General features: G+C 38.7%; 1 protein-coding gene across 10 annotated transcripts in view; it reads left to right on the plus strand.

The window, feature by feature from the left end:
* FRMPD4 (FERM and PDZ domain containing 4) overlaps window positions 1–24,388 on the plus strand; it is a 331,755-nt gene that overhangs the window by 277,449 nt on the left and 29,918 nt on the right. For all 10 annotated transcript variants that reach the window (XM_059839760.1, XM_059839763.1, XM_059839764.1 and 7 more), the window contains one exon: window positions 23,515–23,560. In XM_059839760.1, the coding sequence (XP_059695743.1) occupies window positions 23,515–23,560 (46 nt within the window). The remainder of the gene's footprint in view (window positions 1–23,514; window positions 23,561–24,388) is intronic.

Genomic DNA, 24,388 nt, shown 5'->3' on the forward strand with positions numbered 1-24,388 from the left:
CCACTTTCAGTGGCTACCTCTACACTTCCATTTCATACTCCTTCTCTCATGGCAATGTTGCCTTTCAACCTGCCAAAAACATCTTAGGGATGTCAGTGCTTGAAACCTATAACCTGTAGTTTGTCTAAAGAGCTGGAAAAGCACAAAAAATAGTAGAAATGAGAAAGTACCCAAGTGAATACTTAATCGTTAAACTAGATTGGAAAGGGCAAAGAGACAAAACCAGGTTTGATGTTGTGCCAGGGGAGGTTGAGATTCAATATAAGAATAAAGTTCTTCACCCAAAGAGTGGCTGGGCACTGGAACAGGCTCCCCAGGGAAAGGGCCACAGCACTGACCCTGACAGAATTCAAGAAGCGTTTGGACAACACTTTCAGGCACGTGGTGTGATTCTTGGGGTGGTCCTGTGCAGGGCCAGGAGCTAGAATTATGGTTCTTGTGGATCGTTTCCAACTCAGGAAATTCTGTGTTTATATGATTCTCTGAATCCGAGTCTGATAAAACTCTCTGCAACTTCTTTTTGATTGAGAGATGTCTAGATTTATTGTTTTGTAAAATAATTGGATCTGGCTTTCAGTGCAATTGACTTTGATTTTTTCAGACTTTTTTTTGTGTATTTGCAAGGCCTGATTTGTTGGGTCTTCTGAAGATTTTTAAAAATTCTGATCAAAAGGCTTAAGACTGTCACTAGTGAGTCCTTTCTCTTTCCTGTTTCCCTCCAATAAGAATAATTTTGTGATTCACAGTCTCTCTTAGCTGTTGATAGATTAATGTAGTTGGAATACAAATGTTGTGGGGATTTTTGTGTTGGTTGATGGACTAGAGAAGTTTGAACACAGAATTAGATCATATTTTTATTTTAGTGGTAGTGCAGCCAACAAGGACTGCCAAAATTGCCAAGAGATTGAGTATCTACTTCTAACTCTACCTGATATGCCCAATCTGGAGGTTAGTTAAAAGGGGAAGAGAACAGTTTTACATATTCTGACTCATTAGTCCCCAAAGTGAGACTCTTCAGTTAAATATTACCACTGATTTGGATGACTGGGTCACAGTGGGACGTCAAAGGAGAAAAACAGTTTCTCATTAATCTGAGACAAAAACTAGTAGAAGTTAGTAGAAAATAAAAATAGCTAAAAATAATAAATTTTAAAAACATTGAATGCTTCAAAAGGCAGTTTAATGTAATAGATTTCTCTGGGATTTATTAGTCAGCTTTTCCTTTATCTCTGATGTGACAACTGATCATCAGTAATTTATTACAGGCAACACATAACAAGCAGTGTAAGAGAAGTATTTTAGCTACTTCTTTAGCTTCTCTAGGCTTTTTTTTCCCATGGACATCATTTTCTGTTTGACTTTTTGCTTGACTTTTAACAACCAAGTGTTCACAAACCTCCTGAAAGCAGCAACAGGAAGAGAGGAAAGACAAATGGTATATTTCAAAGTAGGTGACTTCCAAATTATATTGGAATCTTGCTTTGGCTTTGCTTGAGAAACAAGCTGGTTCTGAGAAACCAAGAAGTTAGAATATTGAACTAGAGCCTGCAAATACCAAAGGAGAGACTGCAGAGATAAAACCAGATTGCCATCAGCCTACGTTTCCCCAAAGGCATATTTCTTACATATTATGTGCTGAAATGTTAATTGTTCTTTTAGCTCCTATTCCTCCTCATGCCGACTAAAGCTTCATATATTTTACTTACTGCTCAAGTGAAAATCCCTGCAGTCCACTGTCTATATTGTTAAATAAAGTAATTCAGTTTGATTGGAGGTTTAGTTAAAACCACATTTGTTCAGCTTATGAATCAAACAAGACTCCAGGAGAGGCAAAGGTCTTGTCATCTTGTATCATGGAATTTACCCATTTTATGAACACTTCAGCTTTTCAGCAGGACATTTACTCAGAAAGCACTGTGCAAAAAAGGCAGTTCTTTTGTAGAAGAAATTGGTTGTTACAGCAATTGAAAACCCTTTAGGTCATCTGTATTTCATAAAAACCATAGGAATCATGAGTTTTAGTCATTACACTGAAATCTTCATTCCATACTTCATCTTTTCTGCTCAGTATTATTTTCTGTGTGTCATTTAAGTGTGCCAGAGACTTAAAAGGAAAATATCATCTGCCTGAGTTTATCAAGAGAAATAGCAAAAGCTCTCCATGTTGGAAGACAGCAAAAAATTAAAACAATTAATTGAGTTTGTAATCCATATTCTTTTCAATTTTTTATCTTGTGTCATTCTCCTTACTGCTCAGCTTTACATGGAAATTATACTTTTGTGACCAGAAATACCCTTTTGTTCTGCATTTCATCTGACATTCTATTTGTGTTCAAAGTCTTTAATTAAATATTAGGACAACTGCATTAGGAAAGATACTGCTTCCTTTTCCCCTTAAAAAGTATTGAATCAATTTCTTAGTGTTCTACACCAATTACAGTCATGTTGCAGTGTCCAGCAGATGGCTTGAGTTCATCAATAATTCATTCAGACTGCCATGGGTTTAAGGAAGGAATTGTACCACACTGACATATGAGAGAGGAAGAAAATTCAGCACATAGGTTAGCACTATGGTTTTTTGGACAAAGAGGAAATGGCATAATTTATGCTCCCAGATATATGTGTGTATATATATATATATATATATATATCTATATATATATATATATATATATATCTCCAGACTGGGGATACAGTTTGCTAATGTAAGACTTAGGATTGTTTGTTGGACACATAACATGCCATAAGCATGCAGTCTGTATTCTACATTTGTGTGCAGGCATTTGTATGTATGTGTGGAGAGAGAGGAATATGACTCATAAAACTCTATTATAATGAATTTGGGATTTATGAGTTACTTAGAAACAAGATCCTGAGGTTCTGCAGCTCATGTTACCCAAAATCTTGTCATGACCATTTTACATGGTTTGTACAGCTAAGCTATTATAAGGAGAGTTGCTTAGACAGTTTTAAAATATTTCTTTGAAATATTTCCTGTATCTCAACCTAAAAGTGATAAATAAAAGGTGCGAATTCTACCATGTCATTGTGATGCTCTCCAATAGAAAAAAAAAAAAGCATGTTTCATTACTTTTTTACAAGAAAAATACATGTTAAAATGGGGAAAGTAAGTAAGGCAGCAACTGGAACTCCATTTCCTATGAGATGTTGAGAAGTTCAGGAGGGCAGACTGCAGGTCATGGCAAAGCTGGTACTTAAGGATGACAAAATAAGCATGTCATAGAGCAGTTTGTATTGGAAGGGACCTTAAAGACCATCCAGTTCCAACCTCCCTGCAATGGGCAGGGACATCTTCCTCTAGATCAGGTTACTCAGAGGTCCTTCCAGTCTAAACCTGAACACTGCCAGGGATGGTGCATCCATACCTTCTCTGCGCAACTTGTTCTAGTGACTTACCACCCTGAAGTAAAGAATTTCTTCCTTGTGTTCTAAACATAGTTGTCTTAGTTTAAAATCTCTTGCCCTATTGCAGCAGACCCAGCTAAACAGCTGGTTGCTGTCTTTCTTAGAGACCTTCTTTAATTTACTGGAAGGTGCTATAGGGTCTTCCCAGAGTCTTCTCTTTTCCAGGCTGAAGAATCCAAATTCTCTCATTTTGTCTTAATAGCACGGGTGCTCCAGCACTCTGATCTTTTTTTTTAACTCTCTCTGGACCTGGGTTGCTCGCACCTCTAGGTGATGGAACCACTGCCATGTGGCAATAGCTGGTGAAATTCCAGAAGTTCAGAAATTTAGGTAAAAGAGCTTTGAAAGTTGTGTGCTAGCATTACAACGGAGGTGCTGTTTCCCAGTATAGAACTTTGTTTCAGAAGAAGTCTGGCCAAGGTGAAGTGCAGGGTGACTGTGCCTGAGCAAGTGGATTAAAGCTGGTATTGAGACCGTTCCTCTCTAGATCCCCTTGGCTCACATAATGAAGCTCAGCCTGGGGTGAAACTACCAAAGACTGTTAAGACACAGCACCTTGTGCCTCAGCTTGCCACGACATTAAATAATTCATTGAATCTGACCTTTCAGAGCAGTACATTGTAGGTAATAGAATGAATATGAAATGGATATAAAAAGAATATCAAGTGGGAGTAGGGAGGCAATATAAATTTTATATATAACCCTAGAAAGCCTGCGGTGCTGTCCATTCCTGAAAGTGTGCTGGTAATTGGATGTAGTTTGGGAAGAGTAGCAAAAATTAACCACAAGTTTCCCCTTTTATGAGATTCATAAGAAACTCAGCCTAGTTAGGTTGCTACAGGACAGATCAAGACAGTTTTATCTGAACAAGGACAAACTGGGATAGCAGGTATCTTTTCAGTTTGATAAAAGAGTCCAGTCTAGTCCTAAGAAACCACAGCTAATAACACTGTGAGAGATAAAAGATAGAGCTGTGGTCATTCCTCATAATTTCAAGTCCTTAAATTATAAACTTGCATCTGTTTGGAAAGATGTGCTATAGCTCAAGCATAACATAAGGCCTTTACAAAACATCTACCAAAAATAATTAGCCAGGAAGTTTGGATGAAGTCAGATATAAGTTGTGTGTTGGTCTTGGATCTGTGAGTTCATCAGAGTAGTAAGATTGCTCTATCTCTTACCTAAATCTGGACTTTGAGGAGTTGAATAAGCTGTACTTACTCCTTTGGGACTATCAGCCCTTTATGAGAATATGTGAGTTTTCCAGGAAGGAGGAAAAATAAGTAGCTCTCTCTTAGAGCAGTGAATTTCTGCTCTTGGGCTCTTGTCCACTGTCACCCATACCTGTGTTCTGTCTCCCTGCCCTAAGTGCTGCATAGAGCCTTTCAAAGGCTTGTCCACAGCTGGATGTTTTCTGACTTGAAGCCTCACCAGATACTGAAGCTATACAGGACTTTTTTTTAAAATAATTTTTCGTTTTCTTTGGTGTGTTGTTTGGGTTTTGGCTTTTTGAGGTCTGTATTATTTCACTGGGGCTCATGACCTAGTTTTTAAGTGGAAGTCAAATATAGGATGATACAGAGTTACTTTTCTGGTACACAATACTGAACATAGAGAGTTTACAGTGTATTTCAGCACTATTTCTTTTTTTCTGCACTGAAATTCTGTTTTGGCAATTATAGCTCTGAATGTCAGAAACAGTAGGAAGAAGTAATAATTTGGTTTGGTTGTACTGTGGTCATGACTGATATGGCATGACTTCCTTAATCTGATAGGAGTCACTGATCTAAAACTTATTTTTTATTTAAGCTGCAGTTCATTTACAGTGGGATTTCTTACTACTAATTCCTTGATTATAAAGATGATGTTTTGTCAAAGGGCAGTGTGCAGTAACTTCTTTGAACAGCTATTGTACATTTTTAAGATATTTTCATATCCTGCTCTTCAACATATTCCACAGAAATTATAGTCTATTGACTAAATACTAAACTTGAGGAAAATATTCTAATATGTACTTGTTTAAGTATTTGATAGATGCTTCTGAACAGTTAAATTGTTTCAAGAAAATTATATTTGGATTTTAATTGTCTGCTGTCATCACAGTATTCTCCTCATGACAGATTACCAATATCTCCATGAGAGTTTTTCTTTCAGCTGCTGCTTTAGAATAATTACAGTACTTTTGTATGGATGTCATTAACAATGAGGAGGAAAAAAAAAGCTTTTATCAAGGCTGTTCCTTTAGATATCTAATATATGAGGCAGGATACCATGAATTTCCCAGTAGGTGCTCATAGTGCACCACCAGTGGACTATTTTGTTATTTCAAATAAGGTAATACTATTATAAACATGAATTTTTATGACTAGCCTAATTTATAAAGACAAACATCAGTGGCTCTTCCATCAAAAATACATTTGTTAAGATAATTGTTTAGCAATACTCTTATTGTAAATGGAGCGATAAAACACAGCAATTTATAATTATTAAGCATAATACAGAGAAAGTAATAGTGTTGTTTCACCCTATCCTGCTAGTGCCAAATCTATTAAAACCCTTGGGTGTTAAACAGTCAAGTGCAAATAAAGCAATTCTACAGCTTTGTAAATTAACTATTTTTTGTTTACCAAAGATACATGGTGGATTTGTTTTTGCAGGCAGGGAGAATAATGCCTGGGCTTTTTTTTTAAGGACAGCTCTAATCATGATGAATAATTTGTACGTTGAACCTATAACTGATGTGTCCATAAATATACATGCTAAAATGCATACTGCTTACTTCCAGAAATGGTTATATTTTGCTTTCTGACTAGAAGTCCCTACTTGCTTAAGGCTTTGTTAAGGGAAAATTTGACAAAGGTGTTTTAAATGCAGCAGGAAAGGTATTGCTTTGCTGCCTGTTGTGCTTTTGTGTGTAATTTTCCTGGAATGGAACAATGGAGAAATGTTCATCCTCCAGCAACATGACTGATCCAAAGCCTGCTGAAGATGATGGTAGTCTTTTTGGTAGATTTCAGTGGCATTTGAATCAGACTGTTTAATGTTTATCCCCTGGATAAGTTGCAGTGGTTCTACTTGTAGCCTCCTAATTTTAAGACACAGCTGACAAATGGTGGAATAACAGGCTTTAAGGAAATGTTTCCCTATTTGATCTAGGGTAGTCAAGGGATATGCCATTCCCAGTGATAACCCATGCCAGCCTCTGCAGGTCCCTTTCCCATCACCCTCCCTAATCTGAAACTCTGTGCTTAGTAAGGCACTGTTTGTTTGGTTTTTTTCAGAAAACACAACATGAAAATTAGATATTTCAAGTAGACCAGACCCATTCTTTAGGTAATCCTATATGTTGCAAAAAAAACCATAGAGTAGAGAGACACTGGAAGAGTTTTTAGAGCATGAGGTTTTATGACAGTATAAATGACAACAAATGACAGCTGTAAATAAATCATAGAATTGTAGAATGGCATGTGTTGGAAGGGACCTCAAAGATCATCCAGTTCCAACCCCCCTACCATGGACAGGCACATCTTTCCACTAGACAGAGGTTGCTCAGAGCTCCATCCAACCTGGCCTTGAACACTTCCAGGGATGGGACATCTGCAGGCTTCCTGTGCAACCTATTCCAATGCCTCACCACCCTCAGAAATTCCCTCAGAATTTCTTCTTAATATCTAGTCCGAACCTAATCTCTTTCGGCCACTGCCCCTTGTCCTATCACTACATGCCACTCTCCATCTTTCTTGTAGGCTCTCTTCAAATCTTGGAAGGCCACAATCAGGTCACCCCAAAGCCTTCTCTTCTCCAGGCTGAACAATCCCAATTCTTTCAGCCTTTCCCCACAGGAGAGGTGCTCCGTCCCTCTGATCATCTTGGTGGCCTCCTCTGGACTTGCTCTAACAGGTCCACACCCTCTCAGTGCTTGGGATCCCAGAGCTGGATGCAACCATCCATGAGAACAGAAGGGCAGAATCCCCTCCCTCACCCTGCTGGCCACAATGCTTTTGATGCAGCCCAGGACACATTTGGCTTTCTGGGCTACAAGTCCACGTTACCAGGTCAAATCCAGCCTCTTATCTACAGCCCCCCAAGTCGTCCTCAGCCAGGCTGACCCTGATCTGTTCATTCCTCAACCTGTAAATGAAAACATATAGAGGTTTAAAATGTTCATGGTTGTTCTGTGCCTCAGTACAATGGTCTGTGTACTGATGTTCCTACCATTTTTTCACTGCATCACTTTATCTTTGAAGCAATTTCACATCAGCATCTCTGGGGCAGGGTGCAGGGGCTCACGGGCTGCACAGTTTGCAAATAACACCCTTGAACATCACTTGCTAGCTGAAACAGAAAAAAAAAGAGTAGTTTGCTTTGTTTTTTTTTAATGTAGGAGCTGAAAAAAAAGCAAGCATTTTGAAATCCTTCTCTGTTTCTTTCATGAGTCTAAATAAAACTGTTAGGTACTTTGTTATGAGTTATGGTATTCAGGCGAATGGACGAAAGTCCCAGTGTTGTTTCAGTGGAAGAGCATAGTCATCTTGATGGCAGAAAGCATAAAATCATGAGCTCAGAAAGACCAAGAATGCAAAAACAGAAGATAGAAGTTTATCGTAGCTGGCATCATGGCTTTGAAGTCACGGTAGGCTTTGATACACCATTACTCAATGCATGAGTTTGACAGCACTGAGATAAAGTTTCTGATACAAATCAGTGCCTCTTCTTTTCCCTGAGGCTGTTTTACTATGAAAAGAGGTTAGAGGGGGAGAAAAGGGTGATTGTGCCTTTGCCACATCCCTCCTAATTTTGTCTTCATCCTCTTCCTCACAAGTATTATGTGCAGTTTGACCATTTATCTGATGGATTGTAATAACTACCTTTATCTGCATTATCACTACCATCTACTCTGTAATAATAGGAAAGTTTTTGACATCAAATTTCATCATTTTCCATGTTTCTCCTTTTACTTTCCTTAAGTTAGTTGGTTTAATTTTCCAGTACCAGTACAATGCTAGAGATGAAAATACAAAGCAGGCTGCATCAGAAATACCTCAGTTTCAAACTGACCTATTAAATTAAAACTTCAATAAGTAAAACAAAATATGTTCTTAATTGATAACACCCTTCTTTACAGCACACATTGTCATGTGGTTTGCAGTGAACTAATTTTCTTTCCTGAACTAAGCATTTTATGCAGAGAAAGTTCATTTTATTCAGAACTTACTGTTATATAATTCCATATAACAAATACATTGGTGATGATTGCTGAAGATTAGGAGAACTTTGATGAGTAGCAAATGCCAACAAAAAATGTCAATACTGTAGGTACTGGGTAACCTCTGAATGTGAGCATTATCACAAGCTTTATGAAAAAGTTAATCACTTGCAAGAGGAAACGAACCATTTAGGAACCACCAAGCCAAAAGAGATCCAAGGTCCTTTATTGCTACATGCTGTATTTGATAGACATGGCTCCACTTGTTTCAGAGAAAGGTCAGAGAGACCACACAATGACTTGTGTACGGAATATTCTTTCTTGGGGAAGATCTGTTTCTACACCCCTTTAATTAGAAAAAGCATAAGCACTTTTTTCCCTCCCGTGATTTTTACTGCACTTTCTGCAACAGTCCTGAATTTTCCTTAAAAAGCAGCACAGTAAGAACCTAGAGGTTCTGTAGGTTCTTCAATCATTGGCTGCACACATAATCAAAGACCTCCTTAATGAATATATACAATATGGATTTTTCAAGTGGAAACTATAGAGTGATCATTGTCTCCATTTCTCTTGGAACAGGAACGACTGTGTGTGGATCTCACCCTTACTCTGCACAGGGAAAGCACTCTTAGATTTCCAGAGCAGTATAATTTTCCAAATTACTTCTTAATAATGGTAGATGGACAGGCAGTAAATGGCATCTGAAGCAGCTGGAGTCTTTTGCTCCTAGGACACAGGAAGAAAAGTTTTCAGCTTGGAGAGGAGTCATCCCTTCTTCCTGTGCTCCCCATAGCAAGCTCAGGGAGGCAGCTCAGGGAGGGTGACTTTGCTTTCCCTGCCTCTCCAAGAGCCAACCCTTTGGGAGTGAGATAAAAGGAGTGGCAGGTCTAAGGTCATGTCACACAGCTCTAGGGATTCATAAGCATCTCCAGTGGCTGGCTTTGAGTAACCAATGACTTTGTTGTGCAGGCCATTGCAATACACAGAGCCTTTGGGACACCTGGAATTCTTTGCCCATGGACAGAACAGAAAGAGGTCTTTAGGCCTCTGCTCAGGGAAGGCACTGCTTCAATGTACAAGGTGGCAGCAGCAGCACACTGAGGGAAGTACAAAGTCACCACCACACTTCCAGAACACTGAGGGGTGTCAGGCTGACTGAATAGCTTAATGATACTGACAGCAGCAGCATGCAGAACAGAAAAGCAAAAGTTGAATATTTGGCCTCAATGAATGGATGAATCAAAGAACTAGGAGAGTGGATTGGGGATTGTTTATAATTGCCTTTAAACATGTGAAGAGTATGTCGTTCAAATGGTGAATTTACAGATTTTGAGGAGCAAAGATCCCCTTCACAGGTGACCTTACTAAAACTTTGCTTTTGGAGCTCAGATCTTTAGAAGAGCCATGGGGAAAGTATGACCTTTGTACAATTCTTGGGAAGCTGCAGCTGGGGAGAGGGTAGAGGGAGGAAAATAAACAAAATAAACCCTCTCAAACCTCTCCGATCTCCCTCCTCCACTTTTTGTTTTAACGATTAGCTTTGAGAGTGTGATTCTATAAACATGCTTCTTTCCCCTGCCTCTTTTCCTTATATGCCTTTGTGGCTGTTGATCCTTTAGATAAAGAGCTTTTGCCCTGAGCTTATCTTTTACTGAGGATAGGACAGAATTAGGAAATGAAAAGTATACTGAAAATAAAAAAAGACAACCAAACAAAAAAATTTAAAAAGGATTTGGAAGGTTTAAAAGATTTCTAGTAGCTGGATTATTTTTTGTAGAATAACAGATTAGATAGTTTCAACTATTTTTCATTATTTTTATTCTTCTCTTGCCATGTGTGACATAAGGAATTAGTGGCAGTTTGGTGTCTAGTCAGGGCTGCAGGTGATAAAAACGCATCATCAGTGTCCTGTGACCTCTCTGTTTAGATCTTGATTTTGCTCTTGCTCTCATCCTCTTTTTGCTGACTTAAAGGCCAAAATTATTCCTGAGCATGGACTCATAACTGTTTTCCTCACATCTATGCAAAAAACTACTGACTTGTAGATGTAAAGAATCTGCCAGCCAATACTCATAATCTGGCACTCTGGCATTAGCAGTAAATGTAATTTTGAAATAATGATTCAATTTGCTTTATACAAATCACATTTGCAGTCTAATTAGACACAAAAAAATTACTTTGTGCCTACATAATGAAGAATATTATGTCCATTGGAACACAGAGATACAGTGATTTCTGTCAGACTCAATTTTAAAAGCCTATTTTTAATCTTGAGGTCTGACCTATAGCCCTTAAGGAACATATATCCTTCCATGCTAAATCTGCTCCTATGTCCCCTTTGCAAACTGAATTTTAATGCATGTCCTTGGAACAAGGAATTTATTCTTGCACTGATAGATTGTTGTCAGTGTGTACAAGTGAAGCACATTTTTGAAGCGCTTTTTTTTGGTGCTTATCTCATGATTGCAGCTGAAGTGAGGGATATTTGTGATGCCTGAAGTTTATGAACTAGCTTTAAATGAAAGTCCTCAACATACAATGGATGAAACAGAAGTACAAGCTGTTCAAGGGGAAAATGGGATGTTCATCCAAGAGAAGAAATCTGCAGACCCCAAAGGTTGCTCTTTATAGGAGTTATTCTGTAGGAAGGGCACCTCTGTGCTCCATACTTCTCAAACTCAGTGAAGTTGTTTACATGGCTAATAAAGGATACATTTTTACGCAGCATTCCATGAGCTGGCTCAGACTACAAGAGCAAGCCCTGCAGTATCCAAAGGCCAGGTAGCTGACTCAAGGTGCCTAAAACCCTGAGTGCAGCCCACAGAGCCTGTCGTTCTCTCTGTGTTTGACAGGCCAGGGTAATTCCTGAACAATAAAACTTCTCTCACACCTGATTGAAAATTCACCTCTATGAGCTCCAACTCTTTAAAACCAAGTCTTTAGCCCAAACTAGCTGCCTATAACCTTGCTGAGGATTGGAGAATCTATTTGCAGCTGTGCAAACCCCTCTGATTTCAGAAAGCATCTAGAGAAGTGCTTTGAGCTGTGGTACCTCATGCCCTGAGACAGCGCGAGGTGAATCTCCTGTTGGGATGGCTGCGGGGGTGGCTGGTCGTGCTGCCTCTGCACCAACAGAGCCGCTCGTTGCCATCTCTCACCTCGGTTCATCTGCAGCTCCCGGGGAGTGTCTGCGTGCTCCATCCCAGAGCCCTGGCCCAGCCAGCCCGGCCTGTGCCCAGGGAGATGGCCATGGACAGGCCAGGCTGCTTCAGAGCGTCAGCCAGAGGCAGCAGCGGCCATGGGCCCTCGCTCCTTCGCTACCATGGCTTCTGCTTACATAAGACGACTCGCTTCACCGTTTCGTGTTGACTGATTGCTTGCTTCGGCAGAGCAGCAGTGCCGGGAGCAGGAGCTGTGCGAGGACAGGCTCCGTCCCAGCGCCGCCGCTCGGAGCCCCCACTGCAGGGCGCCGGCTCGGAGACTCCTGCGGGCCGCAGCAGCAGCGCCCTGTCAGCCGCACGCTGAGCAAATACAAGTACACCAAATAAATTACGTACGAAATACCTATGAAATCAATTTAGCAAGTCACATCGGGTCAGTCCCATCTTCTTTTTCCCCTACACCAGTACGCATCTTCCCTCCTACCACCTTCTGGCTGCAGCTATGTGGTGAGTTATGGATTCGCCTCCCCCGTGAACAGCTTCCCTCCTCCCCCTGTTTTCCTGAAGAGCTGAGTTGTTTTCCTGTCCTTCCCTTCAGCCCTGACTGTTACCCGCAGCGGGAGAGGACCGGGATAAACTGCTGCATTTTCACCTTTTTCTTTTTTCTTTTTTTTCTCTTTTTTTTTTCTTCTTTCCGTTGCCGCGGCGCGGAGCGAGGCGGCGCTGCGCAGGCGGTGGGCTGGGGCGGGCCGGGCACGGCAGCTGTGCCTGTGTGAATCGTGTCCCCGAGCGAACTTTAATCTGCCGGCTGCGGGTACCGAAACATCGGCTTGGCTCGGCAAGCGTGGGCGGCTTTAGAACAGATACTGAAGAGACTGGCATCGTATTTTTACTGCTGGTGTTACCCATCTAGACTAGAGCTCACATCTCTGTGTCCGACTGCACTGCAATTATGTCTTCATTTTCTGTGTGGATAGAAGAATGCAGCCATTCAGCATTTTATACTTGGTTTGAGTCTGCAGGGCAATTTTCTTCTCCCCTTTTCAAACATTCTTTCCCCCTCTATAATTTACAATATATTTTCATTTTTCAGGGAAGAGTTTCTGCTTAAGTATAATTTATGTTTTATCTTAACAACCATGTTTATAAGCAGCATACATTTGCTTTGAAAGTTTTCAGAGAGACTCATACTAGTCCCGAGAAGTGTTAAAAAATTACGTCTTGTTCTAGTGATACATAAAAAGGGGAAAAAATAAAGGGTATAGCAGCATAAATGCATTTTTTGGTTTACCAGCATAAATAATTAGATTTATTAAATGACAGTTAATAATATGAGTTTGAAAGATTTGACAAAGCTTTAAAGAGAATAGATTTTTAAAGTTACATCTAATTGATTTTAGCACAGTAAATAAATTTTTTCTTTACATAAATTTTTAAAAAAGGGGATGAACCTTTCAGTTTGAAACATTCCAGATATATGGTATATATACATGGCAGGACTTTTTAATAACTAATGCAATTTAACAGGAACAAGTGGTTAATTGTCTGGCAGAATTTCTATCTCAATTTCTTCTCCTTTCAGTCTACTTCTTAAATAAATAAAATAATGTATGAGGATATAAATATAACCAAAGAGTTTGCACTTTGAGACTGCTGTCTGAATTACTGTACTGTGTGAATGGTAGCTTGAGAAGGTAGCCCCTTTGGCTGCTCCTCCAAATCATTATAAAATCATGTTTCTATCACTTACTGTTCCAGTGGCACATGGATCTATCTTTGGCATCTGACCAATCAATTTTCTATTCCAGACACAGTAAGCAAAAATCATTCTGCATTAGTCTCTGCAGCTCAGTGTCCATCAACTGTCTAACCTTGCAGATATAATGATATTTACAGTAATACTAATAATAAAAGCCACAATGCTCAAGACACTGCTGGAACTTTTCTTAATGAGGAATTGAATGAGTCTTGTTTTATTTGAACATTTACTTCTTAAAACCATTTCCAGCAATCTGTAATTATTTAAAACATTAGTCTAGCATTGTGTTCCATAACAAAGGGTTGAGATGCTCTTGGATTGGATGAGATAGTCTGGTCCCAAAAAAGCAGATAAGACTGAAAAGCAAAAGTTATAGTGTTCAGACATCTGAAAGAAAAATACCATCACTCTTTGAATGAATGTGGGGTTTTTTAAGAAACAATGATAAAGCCAATAATATTGAACTGAGAACAGTATATAATATAGTGCTTGAAAATACAGTATTCTTCAGAATTCAAGAGCTTTATCACGTTTCCAATTGCATCTTCCTCTTCTTAATTTCTTTTTCTTTATTGGCTGAGTTACTTTGAGCTAAGATAAGCTGTGAAGGACTTCCTCCACAAAATAGCCCTAAGTGAATGTTATGCATTATTAATAAAAACTCAGATAACTCTCTAAAACAAGATGATCCTAAAGCATTTAACATTTAATCAGCAAAATTTATCTCATGTTCTGCTTTTTGAAAAGCATTAAAGGAAAGAAAAAAATTGAATAGCTGCAGGGATGAAGGATGTGTGTGAATGCCTGACCTTTCATTACTACATACACAATGCCCAAATGTGAAAATGAAAATGCCAGTGCCGTACAGATTATGAATAGCAGCTGTAATGGTTTCTAGTGCTTCAGTACTGACAAATGAAAATGAAGCTCTGATCGTAAAAGATAATGGTTAATTTGTCACATAGTAAAAATATCTGTAAGATTTTCTCATCTTTAGTGATCTTTCCTCCTCTTTAACATGTAACTCCCATAAATCTCTTTTGCAATCATACAGATACTGGCATTGCTCCTCTACACTTTCTGACATCTTCAACTATCTTTTCTTTTAGTTTCTTATTTCCAGTTTGAAGTATAATTCTAAAGTATGTGATTTTCTTGTTTCTCAGCAAGGAACAAGTTATACTAGTGTTTATTTTAATTCATTGATGTAATTATTTATTCAAGGTGTTTGGCATTAGATAATGCATTTTATTAAATAATTGTTTTTACTGATCTCTTAACATCCATAGTATCTAGAATATACTATACAAAACTATACAAAATACTGCAGCAGCATGTATGGTAGATCTTCTCTGTCCAAAGTCAAAAATCAGAGTAGGGGAGAAACCGTTTTGATAATATACATGCTAATGAAGCAATATTTGCATTATATTACTATCAGTATATCAATTGCCTACGTTTTGTGAAGACCAGGCAGGCAAACAAGAGCTCTGCTAGAGTCAGTGTTCATTGTGGAAGACAGCAACATTTCTTTCCCTACTCCAGAAGATGCTGTGGCCATCCCAGCAAGGGGACTTTCCTTCAAATCCATAGGCAGTCACTCTCCAGTCCAGCTTTGGATTGATGGTTTGTGACAGTAGAGCTGCACCTTGCTTGTTCAATCATCAGTGGATTTTCAACCTGGGCACAGAGTTACACTTCTGCAAAAATAGTCATTAGCTGTGCCATAAAGTTTTTGTTGACTTCTAGGCTAAGTTTAAGCTGCTGTACCACTTAAAATGAAGAGAAATAGCCCAGCACAAATTATCTCAAAACTTTTCCTTCTCATGGGGCATGAGTTATCTGCTGCATCCAGACTAGAGAAAAAAAATTATTGCATGAAGTGATGATTCTTGCTTTCTAACATAGTGTCAGCAAAAACAGACATTAAAAATAAGTCATCAGAAGACAGAAATTCTTTTCTAAATGAAAATTTACATAGCATCTCTTGGAAAGAAAGAAGAGGAAATCAACAAGGCTTATGTGAATTATTATGTGAATGTTAGAATTATGTTTACTCTCTGGAACACCCTTTTCAATTGCTAGATCATATTGATAATCTCTGTGTTATCCTGAGATAAGTGAATGGAGTAACAATTTCCACAGTTTGAAAAGTTGTCTCATCATATCCTTCAGCTTTAACCTTCATTATTTTATCTGTTTCCACTATTGAAACAAAAATGAAATAAAAATTCAAGAGACTGTGTGACTGCATCAAGGTGTCTAAACAAGTGCTGGAAATTCAGGAGAGCATAAGAATGCTTCTTCTATTCTAATTCTGATAATGTAGAGGAACATAAGAGACCTCTACAGAGATGTTCTCAAGATGTTGTATTTCTTTTCTTTCTTGCTCCCAAGTAAGTGAATTCTGAACTCAGTTTGACCATCCATATATATTTACAAAAATTTAGAAGTTATTTTAGAAAACAGAAGGATGTTGTTATTGCATTTAGCATTTTTTAAATTAAATTTTATATGAAAATGTATGCTACTCTAGAAATATCATGATGGCTCCATTTTTGAAAGCTGAACATAAGAAATTATGCAGTAGTTGGAATGTATTTAATAACCATTGCTGGTTATGAAGGTCTCTGGTGGCTCCCTCAGGTGAATGGTTTATGTCACTCTTTCAAAGCGTAGTCTGTCATATCAGCATTGGGATGGTTTTTTTGAATGGTTAGAATTCCCCATGTTGAGCATTTTTTTTCTGGAACTTTGGTGTTTTGTTACAGCCCACGTTCCTGGACATCCTCAATAAGAATGCCAGTGCTAGGATGAGTGAACCCAAACTGACACGTGGTTTAACATCCCTGAACACTGTGAGCAGTGGGCAGGTGTTGTGTGTCTGCTGGATCTGTGCATGGACAGCTGCTGAATGGAGAGCAGAATTGCACTTAGCTGACTTAGAAATTGTCTGAAAGGGCTTGCATAAAATGCTCACAGAAATGCCATTTAAAAGTAATTGCAGTCTGATGGAAACAGCACAGTCTGACAAATAAAGATGAGAAATTTTCAGGAGACTGCAACTGACCTTTCCATGGCGAGACCAACCTCTTCTGTAAATATTTTACTTTGCTAGTATTGTATTAAAGGTCCATAGAACTATTTCTCAAGATACGTCATCAATAGACATCTTGGGACTGCCTCATATTAATTTTCTTCATTACACTTTGAAAATTAACGTTTCCTCAGAGCTTTTGAGACTTTGGCAGTTAATGATAGAAAAACTAGCCCTGGAACATTGGCCTGGATGAGTGACCTGAGAGACCAATATTATCTCATTTTGTCTGCCTTTGATCCTTTAAAACTAATGTGTAGAAAGTCTAATTAGAAGAGGACAGCTGAACAATTAATTAATAGGGAAATAAGCACTACATTTTTCTCCTTGGCTGTATGGCATCTTCATGCAGCATGACTTAATTGACGTGGTGATGGTGTTGGCAGTGGTAAGCCAACAGTTGGACTTGGTGACAGTCTCAGTCCATTGGATACACACACATGCTCATCTGGCTCTTGGTTGTTTTTTGATGCACTGACCCTAATAAGCACATACTGCTTCTGTTCCATCAGAGAACTCCAGTGTAGTAACTCCTAATATGTTGTCAGTTCCATCTTGAAGTTTAACCCCAAGTGCTCTCATGGGTTGAGGGAGGCCATCATAAATCTGTGTAAGTAGGAAAATTACTGTCTCAGGCACCTCAGTCAATGTCAAGTTTTCTGAATATCACCAATACTTCAAGGTGCACTCAAGAATTAATTGAAGGCCAGTGTAGTAAGGAGCAGGTATCATTGCTGAGGAGTTAGACAGCAGTGGAACGCTGCTGCTGGTATTCAAGCAGCCTGGCCAAAGCACTCCTCTAACAGCATACACAGGTATTTACAGCATACACAGGTATTTACTGTTTGACCAACATTTCGGTAACTCAATTACAAAGTTTTAACAGGCTTAAAGTTGAAAATATGAGCAACTGGAAAACTTTGAGTATTTGTGAGTGGAGGGTTTATTTTGACAAGAGGTAAATATAGTTGTCATGCAGTACTTAAATTCAACAACTTTATAGGGCTTACCTTGCCACAGTGCCACAGCACAGAAAGAAACTGTTTGAATTTGGTACATGTGAAAGCATGACAGATGAACAGCTTTAAAGAAGAGGAGGCTTCTTTATTCTCAAAGCCTTTATTGCAGAGGTATCTGAGATGGCATCTGCTGTATGAAAGCCCACCAGTGTGCCACAGCCCTGATCTGAAGGGACCACTTCTGTCGGAGGAAGTGAGTGTAATTCAGCCTGCAGACACATTCACTCCTTGACCTCTTGCAGAGATTGCCAACAAGGGTTCCAATTAGTGCCAGCAGCAGACTGTGACAATTTTAAAGATTGACTTTCACACTATGCCAGCCCTTTAAAATAAAGAACATTTATACAGAACACAATTTGCTTTGACAGTAATTTTCAGTATGCTATTATTGAAGTTATTTATGTTTGAATCAGAGCATCTTTTCACTCAGCTGTGTTTCTGCTGCTGTTTGATCCTGCAGTGTTGTAATAATCCCATCCTTATGTGTTTTATGCTTTATGTGTCAGTGGTTGTTTCAAGCATCCATTACTTACACAGTTTTTAGGGCTCAGGCATTCAGTCAGGTTCTTGCAAAATTCCCAAGTTCTTGTGCAGATTGCTTCTGCTGTTGCAAGCCCTCAGATATTTGATGGCACACTTAAATTTTAATGACTTTGTGAAGTAGCAGGCTATGCAAATTAAACTGTAGGGTTCAGGAGTTCACAAGTTGAAGTTGCTTGGATGTCAAGAGTATTTCACTCCTTTGACAGCAAGGCTAAGGACAGGTAATATCATTAACATCAGCAGACAGGGCAGTCACAGCTTTCCAAATGTGATTGTGATGTCTCTGCCTTGTGATACCAGGGATTACAATGCACCATTCTGATCTCCAAAAATAAGACCTGGACACTATGATCTTTGTGTTCTGTGCTCTGTCATCTCCAGAAAACAGTATCCAAGCTGATGCTCATCTCTTAAGTTGTTCTTGATACGTCTGAACCCAAAGATTGGCACCTTGGCCTCATATGAGGCTTCTCATATGACTTCTTCTGTGACTATATTTCATGCAGTGTTGCCTGTCCTCCCTAAATTGGGACCTCAGACCTCACCTCTGTGGTGATGTACCTTATATCATGAGCCTCCTGCTATGCTTCCTGCAACTGTCTTCTGAGATGGAGTTGGGGATGTAATGCCATGTGTGGTGTACCTTTCCTTGCCTGCATGGTATGATGGCAGGAATGCCCCTCTCTCACTGTGTACAGGATCTTCAGAGAGTGTTCCCAGCAGTTAGCTGAACAGGCAGAGACTGAAATCCTGTTACCATTTTTCCAGCAGTTGGTTCTACCAGGAATAGGCAACCTCTAGAGAAAGTATAATTTTCTGTGTTCACCTTAAAAAAATTCTGGAAAACATCTTCCTAGGCTTGGAGAGGTTTGATTCTTCACCTGCTGCTAAAACAGTGATTATCTATGGGTAGATGTAATTAAAAGACCAAAAAGTATCTGCCTACAGTAGCATGGCTTCCAGATTGGTGTAATCTGTTGTACTTGTCCATAAGAGTCATGAAACTATTGCCTGTAGTTTGTGTTCTGTGGGGTTACCTTTGGAAATGCAAAGGGAAGAGACCACATGCCATGGCACTTGCTGGAGGATTTTCTGCTGCTAAGGGCTTTAGCTTGGGTGTTTTTGTTTGTACAGTGCTGCTTCTCCTGTGACAAAAACTGCCCAGCACACCCTTCTTAAAGCCTTTCTCCCTACATCCCTCCACATTGTTTCATGGGTGTCCATGAGTACTGAGTTTGTCTGATAGTTTATCAAGAGGCCCCAGGTCAATTCAGGCAGGTTGGCATCATCACAGGACCTCAAGGCTCACTCTGTGTCTGTGCTGTGTAATAACAACTGAGAATGAGGAAACTGCCTTAAATTGGGTCAACTCTGTCCCATCAAGGTCCTTCCAGAAGATGTCACCATCCCTGGAAATAAATATACCTTGATCTCTGGGGAAAATTCTTCCACAGGAACTGTTGCTCATGATAAAACCCAGGGGAAGTGAAATTTGTAACTTCCCTAGGTGAATATAAGTACTGCAAACAGGTTTTACCTAAAAATGTATATACAACTCAAATAAAAATAATCCTTAGTTGTAACTAAATTATTTTAAGGTCCCTGCCAACCCTGTGATTCATTCTATGAAATAATTTAAAGTGTACCACAATAGAGTGACTTTGCAAACCCTTTGCTCATTAATACTGTGTTAATATTCATAATACTGAAAGATAATTTCCACTTTCCTTAGCTTTGAATAGGGCATTTGAGGTAACCTGTTACATTTTTTAGTTAGCTTTTGACCCATTGATTTCCATTTCCTTACTTCAAAAATGTAGTGTAAACATACTGCAGATCAAGGCCTCAAAATCCACAGTTGTGGAATTCAGACCTTTCTCATCAACAGTGAGACCGAAATTGAAACAGATTATTTTAAAATAGCAGAGAAAAAGTGTTTCAGAACAAGAGTTTCAGAATTTATTGTTCATTGTGAATGAAACAGCTAAGTTATGGTTAGAAGATTTTTCTGAATTGTATCCCCTGAAAATGATATTATTTATTATAGCTTTAATTAATTCTTTATTTGTTCATCCTCAGTGTGAAAGAAACCAAGTATTCCTCTACTATGTAAAACTGCTAAAAGCTTTAAAATTAGCATAAGCAATTTTTCATTCTTCCTTCTTAAGAGCAACATATATATTTATTCTATTTATATGCTATATTTGCTATAGGAAGCATATAAATAACAGACCCACTTATTCTATTTGGCTCAGATACTGGGATTCCCCCATGTGCCTCACCTGCCTTTGCCCTTCCTCTCTTCCAGCTAGCAAGAAGCAGAAGAGAGGCAGTGATTTCCAGCCTCAAGTTCAACAGAGGCTGGCATTGTAGCTGAATGTTAATGCCTCATGAAGCTCGAGATGCTTGATACTTAGTAATGCAGCTTTAACCTTTGTAATAGACATAATTTGATTCTCAAACCATCTATATTCTCTTCTTGTTGCAGCCCAAGTAGCTGTGAGGAGTAGTGAGAACAGACAAATATAATCACCACGCAGGACACGGAGAAGGACAGAGAGATGAATCACAAATTCCCATCAGATTTTTCAGCCTTGTTATCATTATTTGATTCTAATGTCAGGAAATGAAAGAAACATGAAGATATTTTGTTGTGATGTTGGTGTTAGCCAGTCAGATGCAGGAGAGCTCAAAAAGTCAGCAGCTTGTTTTCTAACCTGGTATTGCAGATGTTTGGTCTTGAGTGACTCTAAAAGAGCACAGAAATAGTTAGTTGTTAAGTGATAACGAAAGGTAATAAAATAACTGTAATAAATGTTTTTCTTTTCCTTTTTTTTTTAAATTTAGTCATATTTTAAATGAGGAAAGGCATCTCAGGGTGAAAATACGACTGCAATTGGGTTTTTTTAGCCTTTGCCACTTTGTTTCAGGTGTTGTTTAAAAGACAGCTCATATTTCAGTGTGATGATGTAGCTTGTTTCTGTAAACTTAACTCTCTGTATGTTCTACTGTCACTCAAGGACATAAGTTTGTCCACATACATTTAAGCTACAAAACACAGAGATTGCACAGTCAGTGATTCCATTGTTTCTGCATTCTTGTGACACACACAATAAATGGTACAATTGGCATTCTCCAGTGCTGTACAGGGTTTATCGTGTAGGTCCATAGGATATGCTAGCCGTACCAAAAGTGAAAAAGATGAACTGTCCTGCAGAGTTTTGTCATCATTAGTTGAGGAAGTTTTCAAATGAGCAATGGAGTCATGACAGTACTGCAGATCCGAAAAACTGATGATTAAATACTTATTTTGTAACTGTGCTGTGTTTTGAATGTAGCACAAGTTTTATAGGAAATGTTTACTGTGGTGAAGAGGGATTTGTGTGTAGTGCTTGACACCAACTTTTTGAATGTGTAACATGATTGTGTCCAGATACTCCAGAGGGTCTTTTTATAGCCTCAAATGTTGAATGTATGGTCCAAAGTATAGCATCCTTCCAATGCAAGTGTTTATCATGCAAGAAAGTCTTGTCCACCAAATATATCTTTTGATCTTTTAGTTGAAAAAAAAACACCTACTTGCTAATCTAGCATGAATTTTGCCTAGCCTGACACCTGGACAGGTTTAATCCAAGAATTATGAATAGCTGAAAAACATTTTCAGGAGAAGCTGATTTTAATTTTCAAAGACAACTCTCTAGCATAGCTGGACTGCAGGAGGCAGAGGTGGTGGTGGTAATCATACACAGCATGAGAAACATAAAGTAGTGAGTTCAAAGTAATTTGAAGGATCAGTTGGTCATGGTGCAGTTATCCCAGTGCTGCAGTTTATCCCAGACTTACAACTGTGAGCCTTTCTGCCTACTAACCTTCCTAGGTTAATATGGCAATCATAATTGGAAAGATATGGATAGCAAAGAGATTATGAGATTCTTGAAATAAATTACCTTTCTTAACATGCATTTGTAGATTCTCAAAAAAAATGTGGTCATGATACAAATACCTAATAAAAGAAGTAAAAAATTGAAGCTCTAGCTATTTTTTTTTTAGTTACATGATATTAGATTAGACTTTGCTCCTTACATGACTGATGGCTTTGGCAAAAGTAGAATTTGTTATCCCTGTTGGCATTTAGTAATATGTTTGCTTCATCAAGTATAGACTGACTTTCCAGAACAGTTTTCTTACTAGGCCTTCATTCTGTCCTCCATTATTTTTTTACCTTTTGGCTTTTTAAGTTGCATATCAGAGTTGTTATTTTGCCTATAAGATGACCTTATATACAACCAATACAGTATGATTTTTTTTAGTTAGTTCTTCTCAAGAGGTCAGGCATGCAAAATCAGTTCCATGTCAATTTAGCCAGGTGGTAAGTCACATAAATAAACAATTTATGTTTGAAAGTAGTAAAACCAAGAGAAATTTAGTTCTATCTCAACAAAATGGCAACTGACCTTTTCTTGTCTTAATATCACCCACTGCAACCATCTGATAAAAAGGTAATACAAGAGATATCTACTGTGATTGTCTTTTCTTCCTTTCTTCCACTTTACTTTTCCACAGTTACCCACCACCCCCATCTGCCCACCAAGTGTCTAGGCCACCTGGTCACATCAAGATTTGTAATAATTTCTTCTCTTTATCCTATAAATCAGTTGTGGATTTTTAGAGATTTTCATACGTTTTGCATTTACGAGTTTCATCATAATGAAGACCTGTTTAAATTGAAAGAAAAACCTTTCCTTAGCAATCCCGTAAAAACTTATAAATTCTAATGGGAGAATTCACCAAATATTAGTCTTTTCCCACCAATTTAAAAAGGTGATCTAGAGAAGGAATGGAGGTTAAATTTTGTCCTCATTTATGTTTTGAAAAAGAATGCTGCTGTTTCAAACAGATTTGGCTTGAAGTGTACAAAAGCTAGATGGTATAAAAGTGACTTGCATTTGTAAAGTAGAAAGGAATTCATGGACTACAGATGCTGAACTAATACAGTTAATCAGAGGTTATTTCATTCTTGCTAGAGACAGCCATTATTGCAGCATGCTGGTTTCTCTGATGAAGCAAAAGTTTGTAGCATAAACTGCAAAGTTAGGCCAATTCAATCTATTAGATTGGAAGAAACTTATTTCTTAATGCCTATCGTTATTTTGGCATATTATTAATCTCTGTACTACTCTACTATGTCATTGTAATAACCATTTTTCCATATTACTGCAGTTTTCTCCATTAAAAAGAAAAGCTGGTTATCAAGAATGAATAAATGATTTTTCTTGATTTTACTTTGTTTTTCCTTTTTATAGAAGCTGCAAAGAATCGATCCTCCTTACTGTTGTTCAACCTTACCCTGTAAGTATTGTTAATGTTTTCTGAATTAGTTTCCTAGCAACATAGCAGCTTCTTTTTCTGCCCATATTCTGCTTGTGTCTCTACATTATCTGTGCAATAAAAAGAAGTTCAATAAGGGCTGTGTCTATTAAAGGTGGTGTTTAAGATGGCATTACTGTGTCCTCTACTCAAAGGCTACATTAGTAAATTAAAAAATAACAGTCTTTAAACTCATAGTGATAGAGCAGAATTCTGAGTTCAGCTTCAATTTCTTGTTTGTTGCAGCTCCTGGGTTTTTCTTGATTCTGCCCTGGTCCCATAAAGTTACAGTGCTGCAGCAAAGCAGCTGTCCCTAATCTAAGGGAGTGCTCTGTCTGTATCTCCAGCTTGTGGAGGTGAAGGGAGAGCAGAGACAGACAGACAACCATGTGAGGTTGCCTTGAATGGACTGGGAGAAACTGCAGCCCATTCAGAGCTGGTTGATGCAATGTGACTTTGCAACTCACTCAGTGGTTTGTGGGAGTGGGCTCATGACCCGTCAGCTCAAACCCATCTCCCATGAAAAAAGAGGAGAAGGCAAGCCAGGGGAGGAAACTCATCTGTCTGTGCACAGCCATGTGGACATTGCAGGCTGCTGAGGGGCCTCAGCCATGCATCAAGAGTAATTCAGATTCAGCAGGTCCATTTGGCTCCCTGTTGTTTAGCCTGATACACAGCAGTTTTCATGAACAAAGAATAATTGCATCCTTTTCATGCAAGATTAAGAGATGAGGTGGATTTGACACAAAGACTTGAAAACAAGTTTGTCTGATGAAGCTACCAAAATGAACATCTTGAAAACTGTGTGTC

This window comes from Haemorhous mexicanus, chromosome 2 (genome assembly GCF_027477595.1).
Source record: "Haemorhous mexicanus isolate bHaeMex1 chromosome 2, bHaeMex1.pri, whole genome shotgun sequence".
NCBI classification, from domain to species: domain Eukaryota; kingdom Metazoa; phylum Chordata; class Aves; order Passeriformes; family Fringillidae; genus Haemorhous; species Haemorhous mexicanus.